Genomic DNA, 17,500 nt, shown 5'->3' with positions numbered 1-17,500 from the left:
GTTATTCCTCTCTCTCTCTCTCTCTCTTCTCTCTCTCTCTGCTCTCTCCTCTCTCTCTCCTCTCTCTCTTCAAATTAAATCGTTCAAAGGTAGTTATACACAAAAGTTAACGTTATTCCTCTCTCTCTCTTCTTCTCTCCTCCTTCTTCTTCCTTCTCTCTTCTTCTCTCTCGTCTCTTAAATTATCGTTCAAAATTCATCTGCTGCTTAGGTAAGTTATACACAAGTGTCGTGCTTAAGATAGGGTGCATCAGGAGGTATTGGAGATCAGAACGCAAGTAAAATATAAGTAGATAAATAGAGAGATAAACAAATAAGCAAATAAATACTATTGAAAATAATTTTAGTAATGCCATGGAAGTCGCGGACTGAACATAAGCCTTATTTATGTGATGGAATAAATACATATTGACTAATTTACATTTTCTTGGGGAAACAGTCACTGAATCGCGTATTCCTTAGGCTTAGAGTATTACCGATTTCCACAGAAAAATTGTGAGAAGTAGCACGACAGGCGTCACAGGTTGCCTGGGCAGAGGAGGAACTTAACTTTCGAGCTTAAGGAATTAGTGACCAAAACAATACCTTTTAAAAAAAAAAGAGAGAGGTAGAGGGTAGCTACCACTTCTAAAGGTAGGATTGAAGGGTGAGTTTAGCCTTGTAGTGATTTCAGTCAGACTAATTGCTTTAGATTCAGTCCTATCGTGGAGACTGTTGCCGTTCGTAACAGTTTGCTTTGTGGCTTGTTGCAAGTCTCGATATTTCTTTATTTAGATAAAACTTGGCAATTACAGCTACTAACCAGTCAATCGTCTTGCCAGTTGCTGAAGTAGGGCTCGCCTCTAGAAAGAAGAGCTATTATGGAGCTTATAAGACTTTTAGAGAGACCAGGATGGGCTTAAGAGAACTCCATAGCACGATGGTGAATGGAAGGGAACAGAAAAATGATCCCTATCGAGGTAAATGGAGTTAAGAACCGTGTGTTGTATCTTCTATTGCCTGGTATTTGTACAATAGACTCCAATGGTTAATAATGACCTTAATCCGCGCAATTATTCTGCCAATAACTATTGTATTTCTCAGTAATACACAGAATACATCGTACAGCATCTTGTGATTAATGTTATTTTGTGTAGTTGATACCAAATAGCGCAGATTATTATGTACGCCAATTCTCACATTACACGAGTTCATACTTACATGCACATGCACTGGTATCGATTGCCTCTGCAGACGAGAGAGAGAGAAGAAGAGAGAGAGAGATTTCCTGATTGTGTGATTGAGTCTCATCACCTTTCATTCCATTTAATTTCTGTCGCGTAAGCAGAACTTGCACCTCGCACTTGAGCACGTCTCTCTCTCTCTCTCTCTCTCTCTCTCTCTCTCGTTCCAGACACCTCACCTGGCTCATTCATCAAGGGTCGGGGAATACCCCAGAATAGCAAATAATAATTCCACCTCTACAATGACACTCGTTTGCACGTTCCACCAACTCTAGAGGAAGGGTCATTTCTCCCCCTCTCTCTCTTTCTATTTTTACTTTCTTTCTTGTTTTCTTTGTGCAGGGACACTTTTATTCGCTGTGTAATCAGCGGGAAACGAGAGAGCTCGAGGATAAAAAGTTGCCAGGATGCGAATGCTGGGAATACTTCCGACATATAACCCATTTGTTTACTTTTATCTTTGAGGAAGCAGATGACAGGGGAGTTCGCTCACGCGAACGCCTGTTTAACTCCTCTGGGAAGAAATTCAAGAAAATCTTGTACATGAAAGACTCTAGTTTTTTATTCTTATTTTTTTTACTCTCAAAGCGTTCTTTGATTCGTTTAGCTCCTTTGGGAAAAAATCAACAAAATCTTGCATATGAAAGACTAATTTATTTTCATTTTTATTTATTTGTTAATCTCAAGAGTTCTTTGATTCTTCCTTTTCTTTTTGAAGGAATGTTTATAAAATTAATTTTGTTGCCCTTTCTATCTCCTTTTCTTCGCTCCCCAGCATATACATCAACGTAGAAACTAAACATCAGGACATACTGTAAAAACTAATATGATCTTTTATTTGTTTTACAGGGTATTTTTGAACGAACGTCATGGATTCAGACCTACAGCAATTTAACCTGAGATGTTGAATAACAAAGACATTACTGGCAACATAGAAATTCCGGAGACAACTGTCATTATTTAGAAGATGAACGCACCACAGGGGCCATTAACTTGAAAGTCATGCTTCAAGAATATTATGGTGTACATCAGAAAAGCAACAGAAGGTGATAGCAGACACAGGAAGAAGAGAGAGGGATCAGTTAGTCATTAGGGGAGAGAAGACAAACTAACAAACTGATAAACACATAGGTAAAAATGTCAGTAAATTGCTGAAACGAGATTCGCTCTGGGGTCGCGATGCGTCGCGGGGAATCTTCGCTTGAAGTTTTGGAGGTCCGGGTAACGGAACTTAGATGAGCCGGGGCACTCTCTGCTTACCAGTGGCAAAAGCATCATGGCAACAGACACCCCCCAAGCAGAGCAAGCAGACTCGGCATGACCGTTCGAAAAAGACCCAAGTTCAAAGACCGACCTCCTCCTCCCCCTCCTCCTCCTCCTCCTCTTCCCGGGGGGACCTCGTCGTTGACTGCTGCAGATTGCGCGAGGATCATCAGAGATGACCTCCTCCCGGCTGCGATGACCAGGATCCCACCGGGGCGGTTCTCGAAGGACAAGAGAAGAGACGACGCCCTTTGGAACTGGGCCGGTCGTTTCTTGGCCCTAAATATCCTTCTGGGATTCCTGGTCGTCAGAGGAGCCGCTCAGGACACGACGATCAAACTTCGTCAGGGGACGATTCAAGGGGTGAGTAGTGAAATTGTTTCATTTTAGCTGATATTTATGATGATAATTTGTGCTTTTATCCTGGAGTTCGTTATAAAATTTCTTAGACTGTCCTCTTCCTGGGACAACTGAATATATATATATATATATATGTGTGTGTGTGTATATATGTATATATGTAATTATGTATATATATAATATATAGATATTAATATATATATATATTATATATATATATATATATTAGACATACAGGGTGTCCATAAAGCCCAGTACCATTACAAGTATTTATGTGTTGGAATGGTACCGGGACTTTATGGACTCCTTTTATATATATATATATATATATATATATATATATATATATATATAGATATGTGTGTGTATATATATATATATATATATATATATATATATATATATATATAATATATATATATATACACACACACATATATATATATATGCGAACGAGCGTATATGCGTTTATGCGCAGGCGCTAGCTCGTATGGCAACAAATACGTAAGCAAGTAACTCTGCCTTTCAATTAAAACCAATTAAAAGACCACAGGCCCCTCTATGGAGAGCTCCCCCCCCCAAAAAAAAAAAAACCCCCCCCCAAAAAAAAAAAAAAAACAAAAAAAAAAAAAACCTAATCTACTTTTACCAGTCGGGTCGTTAAGTATCCCAATTACTCTCCGTAATGAGCACTCAGAAATCTAGATCAGAGATGTAGTTGGTGCTCCATTATTGCTTCTACTGCTGTTATTGTTGTTGTTGTTGTTGTTGTTATTTAAATGAGCGACGCATCCCCGCACGTCCGCTGAGTGTATACACCGCGTTCCAGCCTTGTTCCAGAAACCGCCTGCGCTTAGAATGTCACAACCACCGGAAGAGAGAACTTCCTCCTCCCTTGAAAATAATGACTAACACGTTGCGGCAATTACCCCGTCGCTTGTTCGGAAAAAAATAAACAACGTCAAAAGCAACAACTGCAACTGCAACTGCAACTGCAACGGAGGATAAAAGAAAAATATAGCTATTATCATCTGAATTAAATTTTTTTCGACCCCTTTTATTTTTATTATTCGTCTTCAGAGCTTCTCGTCGGATCCTCTTCCAGAGCAACTTCTGACAAACAGGAACGATTCTTCTGTTTCTTGCAGCTGCTGCGTTGTTATCACCATGAGTCAATCTCTCTCTCTCTCTCTCTCTCTCTCTCTCTCTCTCTCTCTCTCTCTCTCTCTCTCTCTCTCCGTTCCAGGACTCTGTTCTGCTTCTGGTTCTGATTCAAATATATATTTCCTGAGGATCCTTCTGTGTATCCTACTACTAATGTTCCTTTGTTTTTAATCGCCGTGATCTCACTGGCGTCAGATGCACTTCCCGTCATTTCAGCTCATTTTGCCAGCACGACTTCAGTGACCTTCGGTGTTGCGACGCCAAGTTGCAGAGATGAAACGTCATGAAAGCGACATGAATTATTAATGGTTCAGAACACGGTTGACGTTATCATTCTGGTGTTCTCATTTTTAACATTTTTTTAACATTTTCCTGACAAAGAGGAGGAGAATAAAAGTTACTGTTGTACTGGCTTTGCCTGTCCGTCCACACTTTTTTCTCTCCGTCCCCAGATCTTATAAACTACCGAGGCTAGAGGGCTGCAAATTGGTACGTTGATCATCCATCCTCCGTTTATCAAACGTACCAAATTGCAGCCCTCTAGCCTCAGAAGTTAGCCATGATCGTGCTTCTGGCAAACGATACAGGATAGGCCACCGCCGGGCAGTGGTTAAAGTTTCATGAGTCGCGGCTCATACAACATCATAACGAGACCACCGAAGGATAGATAAATCTACTTTTGGTGGCATTGAGTATCCGCTGTAGCGGCTTTTATTAGCTGCTACTTTTTCGGATCTGTTCCAGCCTCAGTCATAAAAGAACTCTTAAGGTTATAAGTTTGCCGCATTAAATCCAACATCGTGTTTATTCTCGTTCGATCAGATAGAAATATTCTCTTTAAATGATTCCACTTTCACTTTCAAAAATGTTTTATTGTGCTAAGCTTCATACGTTTTTTTTCTTCGATTCTGCGAAACTTTTCGAATCAAGGTAAAGAATCTTCCCGGTCTCAAATGGAAAGAAGATTTTGGAAAAAGGCGGTTTTGAAAACACCCAGGGCAAAAAGATCCCTTATTAAACCAGGTTTTCTCCCCGGACGAATTTTTAGTTCCTGAATTTTTTTTTCTTTTAGGGAAATCAATGAACAGAAAAATGGTGATGGTCTGAGTATGGATATTAAAAAGTCATTTCAAACCAACGTCATTCGCTAGGAATTATGATAAAATTAGGGACTACGCTTTTCAGTTTTACAAACGCATGCATTCAGATATAGATACATAATACATTCCTTACAGACTGACACACGCCCACACACGAGTAATATATATATATATATATATATATATATATAGATATATATATATATATATATATTCACACGGATACATACACACACTTACATATATATATATATATATATATATATATATATATATATTATATATATATATATATATATATAATATATATATATATATATATATAATATATATATATATATGTGTGTGTTTATGTGTACTACACACGCATGACTTCATGCACTTTGGGCACACTGACGTGGAATTTTCGTATCTAAATAGAATATCAAATGACAAATAAAAAAAAAATAGTCCCATTTTCACCCTCTCCGTCATAGTTCTCGGAACCTCGTGTTTGAGAGAGATGGAGAGAGAGAGAGAGACGGAGAGAGAGAGAAGAGAGGTCACACATACCTACCATTCGTTCCTTGGCTCCACACCCCCCAGCCCTCCTCTCAGTACCCACACCCCACGGAATTGGGGGACACTTCGATAAGGAATGCTCAACTTTAGGATCGTTTTGAAGTCTTTTAAGTTCTCCTGTCGTAGGCGATAGTGGGACTACCTGAGCTGGGAAAAGGAGGAGAGAAAGTTATGACAACGACTCGCGAGGGGAAATGAATCGCTCTCGGGGCTGTTCACTTTCTCTCAAAACGTTGCCTTCTGTTCCTCACGCTTTGCTCATAATTATTATTATTATTATTATTATTATTATTATTATATTATTATTATTATTATTCAGAAGACGAACCTTGTTTATATGGGAAAAGCCTACAGTGACCACTGACTTGAAATACAGGCTTTTAGAAAATTATTATTATTATTTTTAATATTATTATTATTATTATGTTATTATTATTATATTATTATTATTATTATTATTATTATTATTATCATTATTCAGAAGACGTACCCTGTTTATATAGAACAAGCCCACAGTGACCACTGACTAGTATACAGTCTTCTAAAGAATAGATTATTATTATCTTATTATTATTATTATTATTATTATTATTTTTTTTTTTTTTTTTTTTTTTTTTTTTTTTTTTTTTTTTTTTTTTTGCTCTATCACAGTCCTCCAATTTGACTGGGTGGTATTTATAGTGTGGGGTTCCGGGTTGCATCCTGCCTCCTTAGGAGTCCATCACTTTTCTTACTATGTATGCCGTTTCTAGGATCACACCCTTCTGCATGAGTCCTGGAGCTACTTCAGCCTCTAGTTTTTCTAGATTCCTTTTCAGGGATCTTGGGATCGTGCCCAGTGCTCCTATGATTATGGGTACGATTTTCACTGGCATATCCCATATCCTTCTTATTTCTATTTTCAGATCTTGATACTTATCCATTTTTTCCCTCTCTTTCTCTTCAACTCTGGTGTCCCATGGTATTGCGACATCAATGAGTGATACTTTTCTTCTTAGACTTTGTCAATCAACGTCACGTCTGGTCTGTTTTGCACGTATCACCCTATCCGTTCTGATACCATAGTCCCAGAGGATCTTTGCCTGATCGTTTTCTATCACTCCCTCAGGTTGGTGCTCGTACCACTTATTACTGCAAGGTAGCTGATGTTTCTTGCACAGGCTCCAGTGGAGGGCTTTTGCCACTGAATCATGCCTCTTTTTGTACAGGTTCTGTGCAAGTGCCGGGCATTCACTTGCTATGTGGTTTATGGTTTCATTTTTCGTATTGCACTTCCTACATATGGGAGAGATGTTATTTCCGTATATCGTTCTTTGAACATATTTGGTTCTTAGGGCCTGATCTTGTGCCGCTGTTATCAATCCTTCAGTTTCCTTCTTTAGATCACCCCTCTGTAGCCATTGCCATGTGTCATCGCTGGCTAGTTCTTTAGTCTGTCTCATGTATTGTCCGTGCATTGGTTTGTTGTGCCAGTCCTCTGTTCTGTCTGTCATTCTCCTGTCTCTGTATATTTCTGGATCTTCGTCTACTTTTATTAGTCCTTCTTCTCATGCACTCTTTAGCCACTCGTCTTCACTGGTTTTCAGATATTGCCCCAGTGGGCTCTGTTTTCTCGTGTTGACGCATTCCTCTATACTTAGTAGTCCTCTCCCTCCTTCCTTTCGTGTTATGTATAGTCTGTCCGTATTTGCTCTTGGGTGTAGTGCTTTGTGTATTGTCATATGTTTCCTGGTTTTCTGACCTATGCTGCGGAGTTCTGCCTTCGTCCATTCCACTATTCCTGCGCTGTATCTGATTACTGGCACTGCCCATGTGTTTATGGCTTTTATCATATTTCCGGCGTTGAGTTTTGACTTGAGTATCGCCTTGAGTCTCTGCATATATACTTTCCTGATCGTGTCCTTCATCTCTTGGTGTTTTATATCCCCTCCTTCCATTATTCCCAGGTATTTGTATCCTGTCTCATCTATGTGTTTGATGTTGCTCCCATCTGGTAGCTTTATCCCTTCAGTCCTCTTTACTTTGCCTTTTTGTATGTTGACTAAGGCGCATTTTTCTATCCGAAACTCCATCCTGATGTCCCCAGATACAATCCTTACAGTCTGGATTAGGGTATCTATTTCCTTGATGCTCTTACCATACAGCTTGATGTCGTCCATGAACATATTATTATTATTATTATTTATTATTTTTTTTTTTTACTCTATCACAGTCCTCCAATTCGACTGGGTTGTATTTATAGTGTGGGGCTCCGGGTTGCATCCTGCCTCCTTAGGAGTCCATCACTTTTCTTACTATGTATGCCGTTTTCTAGGAGGATCACACCCTTCTGCATGAGTCCTGGAGCTACTTCAGCCTCTAGTTTTTTCTAGATTCCTTTTCAGGGATCTTGGGATCGATGCCTAGTGCTCCTATGATTATGGGTACGATTTCCACTGGCATATCCCATATCCTTCTTATTTCTATTTTCAGATCTTGATACTTATTCCCATTTTTTTTCCCTCCTCTCTTTTTCTCTTCAACTCTGGTGTCCCATGGTATTGCGACATCAATGAGTGATACTTTCTTTCTTCTGACTTTGTCAATCAACGTCACGTCTGGTCTGTTTGCACGTATCACCCTATCCGTTCTGATACCATAGTCCCAGAGGATCTTTGCCTGATCGTTTTCTATCACTCCTTCAGGTTGGTGCTCGTACCACTTATTACTGCAAGGTAGCTGATGTTTCTTGCACAGGCTCCAGTGGAGGGCTTTTGCCACTGAATCATGCCTCATTTTGTACTGGTTCTGTGCAAGTGCCGGGCATTCACTTGCTATGTGGTTTATGGTTTCCTTTTTCGTATTGCACTTCCTACATATGGGAGAGATGTTATTTCCGTCTAATCGTTCTTTGAACATATCTGGTTCTTAGGGCCTGATCTTGTGCCGCTGTTATCATTCCTTCAGTTTCCTTCTTTAGCTCTCCCCTCTGTAGCCATTGCCAATTGTCATCGCTGGCTAGTTCTTTAGTCTGTCTCATGTATTGTCCGTGCATTGGTTTGTTGTGCCAGTCCTCTGCTCTGTCTGTCTTTCTCCTGTCTCTGTATATTTCTGGGTCTTCGTCTACTTTTATTAGTACCTTCCTTGCCCATGCACTCTTTAGACCACTCGTCTTCACTGGTTTTCAGATATTGCCCCAGTGCTCTGTTTTCGATGTTGACGCAGTCCTCTATACTTAGTAGTCCTCTCCCTCCTTCCTTTCGTGTTATGTATAGTCTGTCCGTATTTGCTCTTGGGTGTAGTGCTTGTGTATTGTCATATGTTTCCTGGTTTTCTGATCTATGCTGCGGAGTTCTGCCTTCGTCCATTCCACTATTCCTGCGCTGTATCTGATTACTGGCACTGCCCATGTGTATTATTATTATTATTATTATTATTATTATTATTATTATTATTATTATTATTATTATTATTATTATTATTATTATTCAGAAAAAGGACTACATAAAGATCGAGTTGAAAGTTTTTGGTCTGTGGCATTTCAATGTTTAATGTCATTTTTATTGATTTCCAAGTCCTAATGTTTTTTTGGTATAACCCTCACGTTCGTATTGACCATTTCATGGCTGAGACAAGTAGTCTGCAAATGTCCCGGGTTATGCAAGGTTCCCTTAAGACAGCTTACGTCACCTTGTTATAACAGATTACCAACTTCTCTTTATTTGATTTTTTATCAATTTTTACCTGTCTCGCCATTAAACACTGGGGCCTTTCTTATAAATATAATAGATAAGGTCACCTCTTCCTATCACGCACTAAGGTCTTTTTTTAATATAACAGATAAGGTCACCTCTCCCTAGTACACATTAAGGTCTGTCTTATTTATGTAACTGATAAGGTCACCTTTCCCCATATTAACACAATCGCCTCAACGCTTAGTAGGGTTGCGTCTCCTTTGACCTATAACAGATTACGTCATCTCCTTTTTCTTGACAGGTTTTAGTTTGTTATTAAGTCAGGATTTGGTTATAGTTTGAAAATTAAGAAACCCGCTGGATGGCACACCGGTAAAAATAAACGAAAATAACAGAAGTAGAGAGAAACCTTCTATTTCGCGAAAAAAATACCATCAGCAGATTAGGATCTGCCGTTACTCTTTCAACACGACAGGCAAATCAATTCTGCGTGACATCCTGATGTCCCCAGATACAATCCTTACAGTCTGGATTAGGGTATCTATTTCCTTGATGCTCTTACCATACAGCTTGATGTCGTCCATGAACATCAGATGGTTGATTCTGTTGCCTCTTTTCTTGAGTTGGTACCCGGCATCCATCTTCTGTAGTACTTTTGTCATGGGAATCATGGCTACTACGAAGAGTAGTGGGGACAGTGAGTCGCCCTGGAAGATCCCTCTCCTGATATTAACCTCTGCTAGTCTTATTCCAGAGCTTGTAAGTATTGTATTCCAGTTGCGCATTGTATTTTTGAGGAAGCTGATGGTGTTTTCCTCTGCCCCATATATTTTCAGGCATTCTATTAGCCATGTGTGTGGTATCATGTCGAAGGCTTTCTTATAGTCTATCCATGCCATGCTTAGGTTGGTTTTCCTTCTCCACTGTTCTTCGTTACCATTTTGTCTAATCAGGAGCTGGTCTTTTGTGCCCCTACACTTCCTTCTGCAGCCTTTCTGTTGGTGGGGGATGGTGTTTGTCTCCTCTAGGTAGTTGTATAGCCTTTCACTGATGATACCTGTTAGTAACTTCCACATTATTGGTAGGCAGGTGATAGGCCTGTAGTTACTGGCTATATTTCCCTTACTCTTGTCTTTTTGTACTAAGGATGTTCTTCCTGTGGTCATTCATTTGGGTGCATGGTGATTTGGATACAATACTGGAGTGTTCTGCTATTCGTGGGTGTAGGGCCTTGAAGTTTTTGAGCCAGTATCCATGGACTTCATCGTGACCTGGGGCTTTCCAGTTTGGCATTTTCTTTAGTTGTGTCTGACTGTGTCTGTCGTGATCTCTGTGAATCTTTGTTTTATTCTCCCTGTTTCTTCTTCCTTGACTTCCTGGAGCCATGTTGCATGTTTGTTGTGTGATACCGGATTGCTCCATATGTTTTCCCAGAGACTCTTACTTGGTTCGGCTTCAGGAATTTCTGGGTGGTTGTCTCTTCCCTCTTAGTTGGCTGTATAGTCTTTTCTGGTTGGTTTCCGAATAGTTTGTTCTGTTGGTATCCCTTATTCCTGTTCATTATTATTATTATTATTATTATTATTATTATTATTATTATTATTATTATTATTATTATTATTATTATTATTATTATTATTCTTCAGAACGAACCCGAACCCTGTTCCATATAGAACAAGCCCACAGTGACCACTGACTTGTATACAGTCTTCTAAAGAATATTATTATTATTATTATTATTATTATTATTATTATTATTATTATTATTATTATTATTATTATTATTATTATTATCATTCAGAAGACGAACCCTGTTCATATAGAACAAGCCCACAGTGACCACTGACTTAAAAATCAGACTTCCAAACGGAATTATTTAATTCATTCATTATTAATTATTAATTATTATTATTATTATTATTGATTATTATTCATTATTATTATCAAGATGATAAACCCCTATTCATAGTGAACAAGCCCACTCATGTGAAGGAAAGCACAGAAGGTGATACAGAAATACAGAAAGAAGCGACCGGTTATTAAAAAAGAAAGAAAAAAATAAATCAACGAATGAACAAATAAATAGATGAAACCGTAAGTAAATCATTAAGATATATAAGAATCGCTTTGAACTTCGGTGGTTTCAGTTGCTCGACACCTTTGAAGGGAGGCTGTTCCAGAGCCCGACGCTCTGAGGAATGGATGGATGTTGATTTGCAGTAGTTTATTTCCCCTTTATATTAGCAGCATCCCCCAAAAAGTAATTAATAATAGAGTCGATTTTTCAATAATGAATGAATCAGGAATCTCAGGTTGTCAACCCAACCAGTGTGGTACTTTCAGCCGCTCCATGATTGAAACAGTGAGAAGATGTTTAGGAAATAAATAAGATGAAGTACATACAAGGATCTAGAAGAGAAAACTAGGGTGGAAAACGTCGTAGTCGAACTAAGAGGTAATAGTTAGAGAGGCTGGACAGCAAAAGTTAAAAAAGTTGGGGTTAAGCAAAAGGCTAATAAATAACTTTCGACGCATTATGAATAGCACGTCTTATACAAAATTTTTCGTAGCCTTTGGAAACAGTGAAATTCGTCAATGAAGTCTCTCCGGTATTTGCATAATAAAGATTCCCTTTCTACTGACGAAAGCGCACCCGAGCAGAGCAATAAAAGGTGAAGTATGTCCTCTTCCTATATCACAAAAGGATGCTTAGATTCAAAGAGATATTAGAATTATACAGCTCCATATTTCAGCTCCATCGTCTGCCAGTATGTCAACAGAAACAACGTTGTTGGCCTATTATAATTATTATTATTCCCGAGTCACTCAGATACAGTTCAATACCCATTTGCATTCGTATGTTTGCCCGGTACTCAGCGCCTATATATTCTAAACACGGCGTATCAATACAGTCAAATTATGCTCCATGTTGGCTAACGAATCCAGCATGAAGCGAGCCACGAATGTCAACGGGGGCTTATGGATGAAACAATTACTGGACGATGTCGTTTTTCCACGGTATTTGATGAGAGGCAAACGGTGCGTCATGAATGGGAATGGATGGGTCTTCGACTTTTGAGAATTACATATATATATATATATATATATATATATATATATATATATCTTGCCTCGAAGTTTATGTGGAAATGAAAGGCGAGCGTTTGTGAGTGGACTGTGGACTTTGAAGTGATCGGGTGTTCTTGAGTGATGCGAAAATTTTTGGTTTATTTTCCTTTCATTTTGTTTTCTTCTTCTTTTTCTCCTTTTTTATGATCCTACCATATCAAATGATTTGTGTGTCTGTGGCTTTTCATCAGAGCTTGATATGAAATCACTCTTCAATTCATTTATCTGTACCGATACATTTCAGACGAACTGTAATGCAATTCTGCAGAGTAATAATCCTTCACATAATTCCATAATTCTAGATTATCAACGATAATTGTCATGTGCCGTCACTATAAGGGGCACCCTGAGTTTATAATAATCACCTTCATTCCCTTATAGAGCGAGGATTGAGTGCACTGGATGGATTTCTCTGATTCTAAGCTCATTTTTTTTAAGCTTTCCCTAGTTTTGTAAGTTTATACTCACTCCCATAGAAAACGGTATGTCACTGTCTCTAAAAAAAGGAGGCTGGAAGAACTGGAAAAGTAGGGTAGAGACAGTAAAACCAAATCGAACTTATTGAGTTCTTTGTTTCCAGATCAGCTTTGCTTCTTTAATAAGAATTGAACTCGGTAAGCGGGTAGTGCCGACAGTGCACCTCACGCAGTGCACAGCAAGCATTACTTAAAGTTCCTTGCAGCGTCCCTTCGGACCCTATAGCTACAACCCCCTTTCATTCGTTTTACTGCATTCTCCTTCTCCTACCTGACTTTCCAGCCTCTCCTAACAGTTGCGTCACCGCTGAGTGACCTCATAGGTCTCCAGTGCTTGGCCTTTGGCCTAAATTCCAGTTCCAGTTTTGGGCCAAAATTTAGAAGGTGAATTGGAGTTGAAATATCAGGCAGAGGAAGGTCACTGAACCCAGACGAACCCAAGGAGAGATGGGAAACGAACAACCAAAGGTTACAAACAAGGTCACAGAATATCCGTTGACACTGTCACACACACACACACACACACACACACACATATATATATAGATATGTATATATATATATATATATATATATATATTATATATATATATATACATATATAATATATATATATATATATATATATATAGTCATCAGTAGGGTTACCGAAACTCAGAGGATCAATAAAAGTTTATTAAGCAACGTTTCATGCCATCATGACACATCATCAGTCTGTAATATAAAAATAATTCACATTTATGAAATATAAAATTTAAAGTTTACTTGGTAATTTAAAAAGGAATACATAAAAAAACTAAAGTTACTCATAAAAGCTAGTTGTTAAGAACTAAAATAATCTAAAATTATTTACAAGGTGACATTAAAATTGACGAAATTTAAGATTGAACATGAAGAGCAACCTTTACAAAGCGGAGGATAAGAAAGGAATGGCTTCCGCACGTCTGAGATGTCTGAAAGTGATATCAAAGCAGTCTCTGGTCCGGGCAGAGTGCATAACCGAAAATCATGTGGGCGGTCCCCATTCAGTTTTTGGCCCCTGCAGCAGCAGCTACTTTTGATAATTCCAAATGAAGACAATGAATTCAATTCACGTTGTACGGAAATGTGAAAGATGACTGAAGAGTTTCTAATATTCTACCAACAGCAGAATTTGAAATAATTGAACATTTTGTTTAAGGCTTAGTGTGGTCTCTTTAATTTGGAACCAACTTGATAGATAAAGATTTCTCCGCCGAGTTCAGGATGTGGACAAAACACGAGAGCCAGTTTATGAAAGAAGAATTTCTTAATAAATCTAGCTGGCCTTAGTTATTTGTTATTTGTTAGTATTCTGTTTTCACGTTGCATGGAACCAGTGGTTATACAGCAACGGGACCAACGTCTTTACGTGACTTCCGAACCACGTCGAGATTGAATTTCTCTCACCAGAAGTACACGTCTCTCACACCTCAGTGGAATGCCCGAGAATAGAACTCGCGGCCACCAAGGTGGTACGCCAACACCATACCGACCACACCACTGAGGCGTTTAGTAGGCCTTAAGAATGCATTCCAGGTGGAATTACTGACCAGAACTAGAGAAGGAAGGAAATACCACTTTGCACTTACAAGAGAGAATATGCAAGTGGACAGGAGCAAAGTCGTTCAAATCAAAAAAAGTTCTTAACGTAAGAAAACAACGAATAACTCAGTTATGGTGCAGAAGAGTCGGAAAGCGAATTTGCATAATTCTCTGTGACATCTGTCATTCATCCTCAATTTACTGAAAGATAAAATTAGATACATCATCACCGCTACGTTTGTATCACTCAATAAAGACAATTATACATTGACTGTTGCTGTTGGCGTTTTCGCAATTAGGAAAACACAATTTTGAATATATATATATATATGTATATGTGAGTGACTATACATGTGTGTGCAAATTTGGATATATATATATATATATATATATATATATATATATATATATATATATATATATATATATATATATATATATACTATACATGTATGCACACAATGAAAAAAAAAGAAAAATAGAGATCCTTGAGGAATATAACCATTTCTGTATACTACGAATGAAAGAACACAAGCATTGACATTTCACAATATTCATTTTATTTTACACACTGTTCCACATACTGGAATTGTTTTCCTTCGTGACGAGAATAATCCAGCTCCAGGGACAATGCGTATACGCCGTTACGATGACATTGTATTGCTCTTGTAATGTGCATCAGGTGAAGGTTTGTAATGAGAATTTTTTTTATATAACTGGTGCATCATTAACATGTGGAAAGAAGACAAGGAGGAGTTCTTGTCCTTATGTTTCCTGCAATTATGGTGTAATTGGGAAGGCAGGGTCGCTGGTGTTCTTTTTTTTTTTTTTGTAGAGAGAGAGAGAGATAGAGAGAGACAGACAGACAGACAGAGAGAGAGATGCGATTAGTGAAAACGGAGATAGAGGGAGAGGGAGATGTGAGCAGTATAAACGAGTTAGACAGGAAGAGAGAGAGAGAGAGAGAGAGAGAGAGAGAGATGCGATTAGTGAAAACGGAGATAGAGGGAGAGAGAGATGTGAGCAGTATAAACGAGAGAGAGAGAGAGAGAGAGAGAGAGGCGATTAGTGAAAACGGAGATAGAGAGGGAGAGAGAGATGTGAGCAGTATAAACGAGAGAGAGAGAGAGAGAGAGAGAGAGAGAGAGAGAGAGAGAGATGCGATTAGTGAAAACGGAGACAGAGGGAGAGAGAGATGTGAGCAGTATAAACGATTAGAGAGAGAGAGAGAGAGAGAGAGAGAGAGAGAAGAGAGAGAGAGAGAGAGATGCGATTAGTGAAAACGGAGATAGAGGGAGAGAGAGATGTGAGCAGTATAAACGAGAGAGAGAGAGAGAGAGAGAGAGAGAGAGGCGATTAGTGAACACGGAGATAGAGGGAGAGAGAGATATGAGCAGTATAAACGAGAGAGAGAGAGAGAGAGATGCGATTAATGAAAACGGAGATAGAGGGAGAGAGATGTGAGCAGTATAAACGAAAGAGAGAGAGAGAGAGAGAGAGAGAGAGAGAGAGAGAGAGAGAGAGAGAGATGCCATTAGTGAAAACGGAGATAGAGCGAGAGAGAGATGTGAGGAGTATAAACGATTAGACAGAATGAGAGAGAGAGAGAGAGAGAGAGTTGCGATTAGTGAAAACGGAGATAAAGGGAGAGAGAGATTTGAGCAGTATAAAAGAGAGAGAGAGAGAGAGAGAGAGAGAGAGAGAGAGAGAGAGGCGATTAGTGAAAACGGAGATAGAGGGAGAGAGATGTGAACAGTATGAACGAGTTAGAGAGAGAGAGAGAGAGAGAGAGAGAGAGAGAGAGAGCGAGAGAGAGAGAGAGAGACAAGGAGAGAGAGAGTAAATGTTTATGAAAATCGAAATTTAAGTTGCAAGGAAATCTAGTTTGCTTAACAATGAGTCCAACTGGGATCAGATATTTTAATATATATTTGTTAAATTTACACATATTACACATATACACACACACACACGCATATATAAATATATATCCACAGTAGAAAGGTAAGCGAAACTGCTCACTAGGAACAATTACTTTCGCAGTTCACGTATTCTAGTATTCTACATTTTAAAGGTCACACTGTGCGACCTTGAAATTGTATAATAATCTAAATAATCTACGAAATAAACTTGTTCCAAGTTTCCAGGTCCCCAGTATCCCTTATACCTTTGTACAGTAGATTTAAGGATATTCTCAAGCCCGTGTTCTTTCGTGCTACACTGGATATATAAATATATATACATATACATATACATATACATTATATATATATATATATATATATATATATATATATATATATATATATATATTAGATTAATAACTAATACATAAAAGGAGCCCATAAAGACGGCCACCAGATAAAAATCATAGAGAGAAAAATACTATATAATAACCAATGTTTCAGAGACAACAGTCTCTGAAATAAAGTATTTTCTCTCTATATTTTGTTGTCTTTATGGGCTCCTTATATTCAGATAGAATTCTGTTGTAACAGAGAACATTTTTAACCACCAGTAATATATATTATATATACATATATATATATATATATATATATATATATACTTATATAATATATATATATATATATATATATATATATTACTACAGAACGGGCTGTCGACCATGGAATCCCGAACAATCTAACATACGGAATCACAGTAAAGTTGCGAGACGCACATAGATGCCAGTCATTTAAATATATTGTAGGAAGGACCCGACATATAGAGGAACTATTTCCCCTTGAATCAATCAGGATTAAGCTAACTGTATACGAACTCTGAAACACCAAACATCTTCCACCCAAATGTTTATTGCCTAATTGCTATGACCTGATTCTTTGTTTACACTCCCTTCAGGCCTCCTTATACGCTATACCCTTTTCACTGTTGTGTTTCTGTCTAATATGTTGTTATTCTTTATTTATTGTCTCTAAAAAAGAAAATACTTTTAAATAGGTTTTTAATGATGGCGTTAGTAAAGC

General features: G+C 38.2%; 1 protein-coding gene across 2 annotated transcripts in view; it reads left to right on the top strand.

Moving 5' to 3' along the window:
- Positions 1–17,500, top strand: part of LOC135219122 (cholinesterase-like) — an 82,793-nt gene that overhangs the window by 17,497 nt on the left and 47,796 nt on the right. For both annotated transcript variants that reach the window (XM_064255574.1, XM_064255573.1), the window contains exon 2: positions 2,073–2,849. In XM_064255574.1, the coding sequence (XP_064111644.1) occupies positions 2,541–2,849 (309 nt within the window). In that variant the 5' untranslated portion in view covers positions 2,073–2,540. The remainder of the gene's footprint in view (positions 1–2,072; positions 2,850–17,500) is intronic.

The sequence above is a fragment of the Macrobrachium nipponense genome, chromosome 1 (assembly GCF_015104395.2).
Source record: "Macrobrachium nipponense isolate FS-2020 chromosome 1, ASM1510439v2, whole genome shotgun sequence".
Taxonomy (NCBI): Eukaryota; Metazoa; Arthropoda; class Malacostraca; order Decapoda; family Palaemonidae; genus Macrobrachium; species Macrobrachium nipponense.
This window is presented reverse-complemented; position numbering and strand designations above follow the sequence as displayed.